Source organism: Triplophysa dalaica, chromosome 5 (assembly GCF_015846415.1).
Source record: "Triplophysa dalaica isolate WHDGS20190420 chromosome 5, ASM1584641v1, whole genome shotgun sequence".
NCBI lineage: Eukaryota > Metazoa > Chordata > Actinopteri > Cypriniformes > Nemacheilidae > Triplophysa > Triplophysa dalaica.
This window is the reverse complement of record NC_079546.1, coordinates 7,908,178-7,918,976: the sequence shown is the minus strand read 5'-3', so window position 1 is coordinate 7,918,976 and position 10,799 is coordinate 7,908,178. Positions and strand designations below refer to the sequence as shown.

General features: G+C 37.1%; 1 protein-coding gene and 1 long non-coding RNA gene across 5 annotated transcripts; one reads left to right on the top strand and one right to left on the bottom strand.

Moving 5' to 3' along the window:
- bcat1 (branched chain amino-acid transaminase 1, cytosolic) lies at nucleotides 1–10,304 on the bottom strand. Of its 2 annotated transcripts, none has more exons than XM_056748730.1 (11): nucleotides 10,258–10,304; nucleotides 9,108–9,152; nucleotides 7,094–7,294; nucleotides 6,696–6,806; nucleotides 3,738–3,857; nucleotides 3,123–3,283; nucleotides 2,224–2,366; nucleotides 1,576–1,661; nucleotides 1,323–1,463; nucleotides 1,169–1,243; nucleotides 1–921 (listed from the first exon to the last, which is right to left on the bottom strand). In XM_056748730.1, exons 1-11 carry the CDS (start codon nucleotides 10,297–10,299, stop codon nucleotides 883–885), a joined length of 1,164 nt encoding a protein of 387 aa, XP_056604708.1. In that variant the 5' UTR covers nucleotides 10,300–10,304; the 3' UTR covers nucleotides 1–882. The 2 variants fall into 2 exon arrangements, with proteins under 2 accessions (XP_056604708.1, XP_056604709.1); XM_056748731.1 differs by lacking the exon at nucleotides 10,258–10,304 and adding an exon at nucleotides 9,609–9,827.
- On the top strand, nucleotides 3,866–6,669 carry LOC130421064 (uncharacterized). Of its 3 annotated transcripts, XR_008906754.1 has the most exons (4): nucleotides 3,866–4,563; nucleotides 4,678–4,768; nucleotides 5,199–5,481; nucleotides 5,588–6,669. It is a non-coding gene; the product is annotated as an uncharacterized LOC130421064 (long non-coding RNA). The 3 variants fall into 3 exon arrangements; XR_008906756.1 differs by having other exon boundaries at nucleotides 4,693–5,481; XR_008906755.1 differs by having other exon boundaries at nucleotides 3,866–4,768; nucleotides 5,184–5,481.
- Nucleotides 10,305–10,799: the final 495 nt, after the last annotated feature.

Here is a 10,799-nt window from a genome sequence, read left to right as displayed (position 1 = left end):
TATGATACATACATTATTTTTTATTTATTTCGGGTATTACACCACAAAAGCTCATTTCACTAAAATACTCTGCAATTTATAAAACATATGTTCTCCACTTTGTGTGCATAATTGAATCATATTTGTGCTTTTTAACTGCTTAATTTACATTCCAGGAATGACACGGGTGCTATATAGCATTAAAAGAGCAACATTTTTTAAGAGTGTGGTATGAAGAGCTGGATGACAAAAACATCTACCACCAAACATGATGTTCATTATACGTTCCCTTTCACATCAAATGCAAAATCACTTGTGCTTGTAACATTAATGGAGCTTTGCTGTGTTATCCTGTTATTAGCTATGATTATACATTTCATGTCTTGGAAAAATACTCTAGATCTATCAAAAAACGCACTACTTTTAAATATCTAAAAAGATCTCAAAGATAACGATCGTTCAGTAGTTTAAACGAGTGCAATATAGTTAATTGCATATTATCAACAACATCAAGTGATCAAGAACAGGTCCACTTAAAATACAATCTAAATATACAGTGGAGCAAGATAACAACAAGGAAAATAGCTGGTGATAAAGTTTCTGATGGAATAATTGCTATACACTTGGCTACCAGTTACAGGTGATATAAATAAAATCTACTGTAACAATGGCGATCAAGAAGACACTGATCTAAGTAAATCAGCCCAAACACTGACGTATTATTACTAGATTAGCTTTTGTTTCCGCTGGTAAACTTTTTACAAACAAAAAATTGCAACATTACAAGGAAATTATTCCATATAGTCTTAGCCTTTTAGTGGAATGTGCGTGTTTGGTAACATATGTTGAGGAGCGTGTGTGTGTGACCACAACCCCAGGTGTGTCAACAACAGGAAGGTTTCTTTATACAATGAAAGACCAATCGCTGGGAGTCCGGCCATACTGCAACGACAAAGAAACAGTAATAGGTCAACCTGTTATCCTGCTCGTTTGTTTGGCAATGAACGCAACATAACATATTAAGCAAGTTAGGTATTCTACACTCATGTATACAAATTATATGATTTATGAAATGGGCATTTAAACTAGTTTTTGTTTAATAAAATGGCTATATGTGGTACATTTATTGGCTAAAATGGGTACATTTATAAACACTTGCATCTCAAGTTTAGTTCACATGGTGCCTTACCTGAATATCTGTGAGCTCCTTCATTAGTCTGCAGGCAAGAGGAGGTAAGTTTTCCTTACATGGAATAGGAAGATTCTACAGGGCAGGGAATAAATAAGTAACTATGTTTAAAATGTTGGGCGAGGTGCATTTAAACATAGGGGAATCGGCTCACCTCTCCCTGATACAGAATCCTGCCAACTGGACTAACAATACAAGCTGTTCCAGAACCAAACATCTCCTTGACCCGACTTTCCTCCAGAGCCCGCCGCAGGTCAGCCATGGTCAGATACCGCTCTGACACATTAAACTCACCCTGCAAAGATTTTGCATTGTGTGTTTAAAATAAATATCTGCACATCACTAATAAGACTTTTATCACTGGTTTCTTTGTCTTTTTTACAGTCAGAAACCCAGATCAGTCTTACCCATTCGCGAGCAAGTTCCAGAATGCTTTGGCGTGTAATGCCGGGCAGGATAATTCCATCTAGAGGTGGTGTTGCCAGCTCCTCCTCTAAAACAATAAGTATCCACAGTTTGCTTGTTTAACAAGATTTAATCACACACCGTTTGGGTCTCTTATGCAAAAAGTTTCTCTAAACTGCCTTGTAAGTTTCTTCTCTCTCTCTCTCTCTCTCTCTCTCTCTCTCTCTCTCTCTCTTAAATATAAAAATGCTTTAGAAAAGTAAACAGTAAAAGAATAGTTAGTAATCATTAACATTTCATTAATTTCACTATAATAATGAAAATGAAGACATTTTTCAATGAAATTCTTGACAACTATTTCAGCTTCCCAATTGTTCATGAGTACATTATTTTGCTTCAGTTCCTGTTTTACAAAAATGACCTCCGTGAATTATTAAAGATAAGATAATTCATTTCCATTTAATTCAAATAATTCTCTTAGCTAGAGGTCTCGCATGCTTTGCACTGAAAAAAAGTCTAAACTGTAATTTTCTAAAGACAAGATGCCTCCTGCACATTAACATTGTTCTCTTTTATAGTATACACAACTTTCCTCTATTTATAGAAAGTAAATAAATAAGTGGGAACAGTTTGTTGTTAATGGTCAATACCCCCATTCTCATTGATCCAGTGGAGGAAAATGTTCATGGTTCCGGCCTCAGTGATCTGATGATCGTCCCCATACAGCCACAGAACCTGCTGACAGCCGTACCCCACTGCCTCGTACTGGGGGTAGATAGACGCCCCATAGTTCCTAAAAATATTGGCGATTTCACACAATGTACATTCAATACCTCGAATACATCAGTATTCGAATATTTGTGCCATCTGGGTGAAAAACCCAATTGTCCTCCTGTATTTTAATTCCTAATGAGGTTGATACAACGTTGGCTATAGTGCTTGCAGAAGCCTCTGCACATGAAGATAACATTAGAGACTTGAAAAAATGGCACCCTGTTGAAAAAACCAGCCTATGCTGGTTATGTCCACGATAGACGACTTGTTGTGCCATGCCAAAAATGGTAAAAAAAATCGCTCTCACGAACCTTCTCTGGCTAGGTTCCACATTTATGGAATGATCTACCTGCTGCTACAAGATCAGCAAATTCTGTACCCATCTTTAAGATTCGGCTGAAAACACATCTCTTCCGTGATCACCTGATCGGTCATTTCTGATTTCTATATCTTTTCTACTCAGTCTATATATATATTAAAAAAAGCATCCTTACTTAAACTTAGATAAACTAAACTTAGCTCTGTACACTGTAGTAGGCTTTGTGAGACATGGTTTTATTGCAATTATGCTTTTTGTTGTCCTAATGATGACCCAATTGTTTCCATTGTTTACCCTACTTGTAAATGGCTTGTAAAATTTTAGGTATGTTTGCAAGCATGGTTGCTGGGTTGAATCGGTAATATTCTGGTCCTATGAGCTGGTACTGTTTATTTAACTGTACGTTTTCTGTTAACCTTTTATGTCATTCACTCTCTCTATCTCTCTCTCTCTCACCCGCCCATTTTGCAGTCACCCGTTCCTCCTTTCCAGGCTCTGATGAATTTTGAATCTGCCCACAAAGACGTTGGTTTGACTCCAGTACTGAAGTATGAGCCAACAGGGCTGAGAATAACAAACAGGAGTGCACGGGACGGCTTCTTTACTCCAAGTGTAGGCTGCAGCCACACACACACACACACACACACAAACACACAAATATTTTGCAAAATATAAACATTTCAAAGACATCAATTGTTTTTAACACTGAAATAAATTCTAAAACCTATCCATAATCCACACACTTACACATAACACAATTATTTTCAACATTTATAGCATTTTAACAAATAATGAAAATGTAAAAAAATATATAAAATACTATGTTTGTCTGGTTTTAATCACGTTTAAGTTTAAATAGGTCCCCAAATATGATAAACAGATAAACACAAACACTGTACCTAACAGGTTCTTCAGCTTTTCAAGCAATTCAAGCAGAAATAAACACTTGTCCAGGGGTTTAAATTTAAAAACGAAAGTTAGGTAAAATGGCAAATAAAACAGCCTGCTACAAATTATAACTAAAAAAGCTTAAAAAAAGAATGAACATTTTAGCTTTTGTGCAGTTCAGACCTCTGTTCCAACGAAAGTGGGCCGGATGTACAGACTGGCAGAGTCTGACTGTGGGACCCAGTCCTGATCAAGCTCCACCAACTTCCTGATACACTCCAGCAACTCCACATCATCAAAACTCTACAGGAAAGAAACAAAATTCGAAGAGAGTCAGATGATTTTCCATTACAGTTTTTGTTGATCGCTTTGGTACTATTATCTCAAGTATGTGGTAAAACCATACAAGTGTTAGTACAAAACTCAAAGCAGATCCTTTTTCAAACATGTACTCACATGTTCAGTTCCAGACACTAAAATTACACAACAACTTTTCCACCACACCTAATCGGTGTTTAACACAATGCAATGCTCACAATTCTTTTGAAATCCTTCTCTTCTGATTTGAGTAAATACATTTGACAAACATTTAATCCATTTCTCATTATTTCTAATTGATTTCACAAAGTGGTAATCACAATTGGTCACTATGTATAAAAGTGAGGATGTAAACAATGGAAATCTATTTCAACATGGAGCAGGATAGACAGCAAGAAATAGGAAGAGCTCGTGGACAAGGGATCCGTCAGAGAGGCGGGCACGGACACCAACAGAGAGGTCAGAGAGGAGGGCACTGACACCAACAGAGTGGTGGGCATGGGGCCCGTCAAAGGGTTGGTGATCAGAGAGAAGGAGGCAGAACTGTTGTCTCTAATGAGGTCCGGGCCATCGTCGTTGATCATGTGGTGAACCGAGGCCTTACTATGGCAGAGGCTGCAAGATCAGTTGATCTAAATCTAAAAAGATCAACTGTAAATTCTATCATCCAAACTTTTCGTCAAGAAAACCGGTAAGTGTGGAGGATATATACTATGCTTTACCATTACATGAACAGTAAATTGTAATGCATGTAAATTCATCAAACATGTAACAGTATGATCTTTACTTTACTTTGTCAATACAGTATACTCTGTTCTAGGCTTAGAATTGACAGAAAACACCACAGTGGTGGCCGTGTGCTGACCGCCCAGCAGGAGTGGGCAGTGGTGGAAATGGTGAGAGCCAAGAATGATATACGGCTGTCAGAAATACAGTTTTTGTTGATCGCTTTGGTACTATTATCTCAAGCACGTGGTAAAACCTCACAACTGTTAGTACAAGACTCAAAGCACATCATTAAATCATGTACTCGCATGTTCAGTTGACAAAGTACAAGACACAAAATCACACAACAACCTTTTCAGTGTCATCAAAAATACAATTCATATGAAGTACTTGTCTTTCACAATGCAATGCTCACAATTCTTTTGATATGCTTCTCTTCTGATTTGAGTAAATGCATTTGACCAACACTTAATCCAACTGCTCTTAATGGTTAATCACTGAATCGTTTGGTAAACCTTTACATTTTGAATTGGATTGGTAGATTACATGTTACAGTATGATCTTTACTTTACTTTGTCAATACAGTTTACTCTGTTCTAGGCTTAGAATTGACAGAAAACCCCATAGTGGTGGCCGTGTGCTGACCGCCCAGCAGGAGTAGGCAGTGGTGGAAATGTTGAGAGCCAGGAATTATATTCGGCTGTCAGAAATAAAGCAGGCAATTGAGGAGGAAAATGACACCTTTGCCAATGTGGCATCCATGAGCCTACCAACAATAGGTCGCATTTTGAAGGGGCACCAGGAATCAACGAAGCACATTTACCTGGTGCCTTTTGAGAGAAACAATGACCGAGTAAAACACCTGAGGGCAGAGTATGATCAGGTACAGCCCTATATATTGTATTACTCCTTCTATTTGATGCATCGCCTTCTTCATATTTATATTTGAACAAAACTGTAAAAAGAATTAACAGAAATAAAATTTTTAGCAGGTGACGGCGCTTGATACTGGTGTGAACCATCACAAGTACATCTTTTTTGTTGAAGCGGGATTTAACCTGGCCAAAACTCATCGCCATGGACGGAACATCATTGGCCAACAGGCCACTGACCGAGTGCCTGGACAACGTGGTGGAAACATCTCCATGTGCGCAGCCTGAAGATGGTATCATAGGACGTCGGCCATTACTTGGCTCCAGTAACGCTGCCCATCTCATAGAGTTTCTCAATGAAATTGAGCCGGCCTGTCAAGTTGAAGGGGTCACCTATGTAATTGTGTGGGACAATGTTAGGTTCCAAGATGCAGAGGTTGTTCAATTATGGTTTCAGCCACATCCCAGCCTCATGACCCTCTACCTGCCTCCATATTGTCCTTTCCTCAACCCGATTGAGGATTTTTTGGTGGAAGGTCTATGATCGCGCCACCCTCCTTCAGGCCATGGATGAGGCATGTGATGACATCAGTGTAGACCAATGTCAAGCATGGATTCGACATGCCAAAAGTTTTTTTTCCAAGGTGCATGAACAATCATGAAATTCATTGTGATGTACACGAAAATCTTTGGCCACATGATCAAGACAGGCTTGATCCAAATGAATGAAATGTGTGTGTACTACATGTTATGGTTTTTCTATTATTAAACGTAAATCTATGTTACAATTATATCTGAAAAATAAAAACAAATTTGCCCAAATGATTGGAGAGGATGTTTTCATTGATCCTCCCCTCAATCATAACACATACAGTCAGATTATAGATTCTGTAACAGTTGGGTAAATTAAGTGTATGTGTTATGTGGACTGAAAATACGTCCAACTGAATAAATACATCAGGTTTTGAAAGAATGACAAGATGGGTTACAAGTGTGATCCGTTTGCATTTTTGTACTAAGAGTTTTGAAAGTACACCTTATGAAATAAGTACCAAAGCGATCAACAAAAACTGTGTTAAACATCCTCAAATTGCATGTTGACATAACAAAAATTCCTTCAGGAGGTTGATTATTTATTTCCTTTGAGTCTGTGTCTTGATATTTAAAGTCATATGCGATATACACAATATCGATGCTTTATAAAGAAGAGGGAAGTGAGTCTTACGGGCAAACAGGACCGTTGGGCAGACTTCAGCATCCGCTTTAGGTTCAGCATGGGTCTGAAAAGACGCACTTCATTGTCTGGCCCCCGGTACGCCTTCATCCCCTCGAAAAGCTGCCCTCAAAATAGCCAATATTCACATTTAACAAAGGAAAATGTAATTGTTTGATGTGTTTGCACAAATAAATACACTGCATATCTGTCTTTTAACAATGTTATCTAACAATATTGCAAACAAAATTTGTACAGTATTTTACAACTAAAAAGGAAGCGGCGCAATTGCATTGATATGTAGATGCTAGGATGGTCTGAAAATGAAAATCATGTTTGTGTTACAAGCACTTTTATTTTTTATTTTTTGTGTAAGCACACAGATGAATTCCTAGATTGTGTGGACAGACCTGTATAGCGTAATGCAGGCCACAACAAGCTGGGTGTAGGGACAGATTCCCGAACGGCTGGATGCGTGGCTTCTGCCAGCCATCTTTAAGACTCCACTCAATGGTGAGCATGTGGTCAGTGAACACCGTCCCAAACACCAGGTCATTCGGATCAGGTTTGGGTATATGGTTGTTTGATAACTGTATGACGGTGTCTGAGGCCTAAACAAAAATGTAACCAAACAGGTAAAAAAACATAAAGCAATCTTTATTTTATGGATCTCTCTCACTGAGTGAAATGAACTCAAACTCTAAAATTAGACACTAGTCGTGACAGATTACAGTACATGTTCCTACAGCAGTTCACTATAATCCCAGATTAGGGAAGGTCAGTACATTTACATCACAGCTCTCAGAGAATGTGCTTCATTGTGAGGTAATTTAAAAAACGGTTGACCTAAGAATCATTTTGTAATAAATGTCCATCACAAAAATGTCACCTTGTCTGGACGTTACAGATATAATGTTTGTTATTTCCTCATCATTAAACACAAGCCTATCAATGTCCTTCAGTCCAGTCATCAATTTTGCAATAACATTTGTCAATCTGTCCTAAAACAATCATTCGCACATGTTGTATTCACACATTCCGCTATTTCATAATATCATCTATGTGCGCGCAGGTAACATAGATGACTGTTTGAATACTCGATTCTCATTGGCTGGAAGGTGTGCATTAAAACTGTTTAATGCACAGGTAGATCCAGTCAGTTTGAAATTAACTGAGGAAAATAAGTAATTTCCACCTTTCTGATAAAAAATTACACTGATAACATTAATAACATCACAATAATAATATACATAATAGACATATTTGACCATTTCTGCACTTTTGTGTTTATTGAAAGTGAAAAGAATGTAATTGGGATCAGTAAATGATTACCTTGCGTTACCTCACGCACTGTTAAATCCGGCTCATTTAAAAAAAGCTTTACGAGATTATACTTATCAAAAAAACAAACAGTGCAGCGACCCAAAAAGTAAACATGTCTTCTAAACGCCTCGTTGTACCAACACCCAATATGTTTTGTGGCATTTACTCTGAGGTTCAACTGTGGATGCCCATCAATGACAAAATGATCAGACAGATGAACAATTATATATTATTATTCTCTGTTTGATGACATCATCTGATAATTAACCAATCCAACACCTTGTCCAAATTTGATTCAAAGACGTAAGGTGTTATTGATAACGGTTATGACATTTGATGACAAGTGGCTTGTGTGATTTGCCTTTATTGAACAGAACTCAAATTTCTACACCTTCCTGTACTGGTCACAAAAATGGTCTAGAGGGAGAAAGTGAGCAAGAGAGAGAGAGAGAGTGAGAGAGACAGAGAGAGAGATAGAGAGATGTCTAAAGCTAGGCCAAGCTTGATTGACAGGTCTTACAGTGAGCTGAGATACTGTATTCTCTATTACTCTGCACAGGATCTTTTGGAGGAGCTCAGGCCCTTTTCCAACTGCGAGAAAGAAGGGTGCGAGGTGACATTTTTTTATTTTGGAGTCATTGAGGTCTAAAAGCATATGCAACCCATGGGTGTATCAAAACATTTAGTAAGCATATGGCAACTCAAAATTCTCTTCAGAGGATCTGTTTTCTACGCAGTGCATGTTTGGAAAATGGTGTGTTGACACTAAGATGACAAGAGGGACCAGAACAAAAGTGGATTTGCAGTTTTTGACTGAGGAGTACCATTTCTTTGGACTGGATTATCATTCAAACGTCACAATGATGTCATCAAAAATCTCAATAAAGGCAAGTATTGAAATGTACTAGTCCCACTGTGCTTCTGACATATTCATTTTCAAAAAAGTTAACAGTTCACTTCAAGTAAAAATCCTACTAATATAATTATATCTGACTATTCATTTCTGTTAGGAATAAATTATGGTAGAAGGTTTCTATAATGTAAGTAAAAATACTACAGGAAATATAGACATATATAGGCTATATAAATTATAAATCTTACCTTAAAGCTAGAAACATTGTCAGCCACCCTATTTGTATGAAGATCCTAAAAGCACAAGCATTGAACTTAAAATGCAAATCTTTATTGTAAATGAGTATTAGGCATTCTTTAACAGTAAATATTCATTTGTAAGCGGATGAAGTGTCAAACAGGCTTATGCAAATAAACATTTCTATAAACTTTCCGCATATATGATGACCATAATAAAAAAATACATAGAATATTTGTTTAAAAATGTATTAGCCAGAATCATTCAAAGTGAACATATAGAGTATAAAGAAGTATTTTTTTTTAATATTTCTTATACACAATTGAATATGAAATCTCGAAAAAGTGAATCTATTCAGTTTCCAAAAAATATTTTTTATATAACCTACTTAAGATTACAACTCTCTTTAGCCTAAATGAAACGTTGTATTTGTACAATTAATGATTCCCTTTCCTATAATGAAATACAACTCCAAATCCTTTACATTCCTTATAATAGAGTTAGAAACTCACCAACTGCAACATCATGATTTTCATTCAAGATTATAAACGACTTTATGATACTGCGAATGAGCGAATGATTAAAGCAACCAATGAGCTTGGTTAAATAAAAAGGCGCACCTCAAAGTGACCCTAATCGCACGCACGTGAATTGTTTGCAAAGGGTTTGTAGGTTTAGGCTATATGTCTTTAACCCGGAAACATCAAATGCACCTATGACTAAAAAGCATCGTTTTTCACCTCTTAAGATTTGCAATATTTGGCAGGATGGGCGTGATTGCGACATATCTATTGGGTCACGTCAGTGACGTAAGCGCATCAATATTTGACAAGTTGCGCGTAACCGCGACACATGACCTTCAGAGATATTGCAAAATAACTTTGTCAAATAACCATGATGTCCCTTTAAAACGAAGTATCTCCTGCATATTTATGCACGTTAATATAGCACGGAGTGCGCATTACAAAATGAGAAAATCTTTGGCGCGCGACAGACTGATTCCGTTAATCTCCTTAGACCAACACATGACCAGAGAGTCTGCAATAATTTAACGATATGAATATTGCATTGTGATATAGGGGGCGGTTTAGCTCCCTTTATTATATTCATACATTACGATCAAATGGAGCACATCAATGGGCACGTCGCGTGCGCGTTTACCTTCTGCGATGGTGCGTTCGTGGCTGATGTAACGCTGGCCATGATGAATGCGCGCTCCGTCAGCGCGTGCTCCTGCTAAACCTCTTATTAAGATTAAACTATATCAAATCTAGTTTTACTACTGAACGTATTTCCACGTTTCTCAACATTTATAATCACCTTTTATTTGGCATTTTATTTCCATGCTAAACAGTCATGTATTGACAGTGGCAGTGTGATATATATGTGCAAATATAAGTTCATAACAACTGTTTAATAATCTATTAAACTATTGTTGTTTTACTACTTCAGGACTGACAATAATTATTATGAAGATACGTACAAAGCAGAAATGCTATTCATCTTAAAATATAGAGTCAGATGTTTTCTAAGGTAAATATAAAAATACTTTTTAAAAAATAAATTAAATAAAATGTGCTTTCATGTAAGTTAAGTACCAGGGAATTAGTGTTTCATGCGTATAAATGCGTTCTTATTTCATGCAACGAATGCCTATTTGTTGCAGTTCTGTTGTTGGCCAAAAGATGGCAGTGCGCTATAGA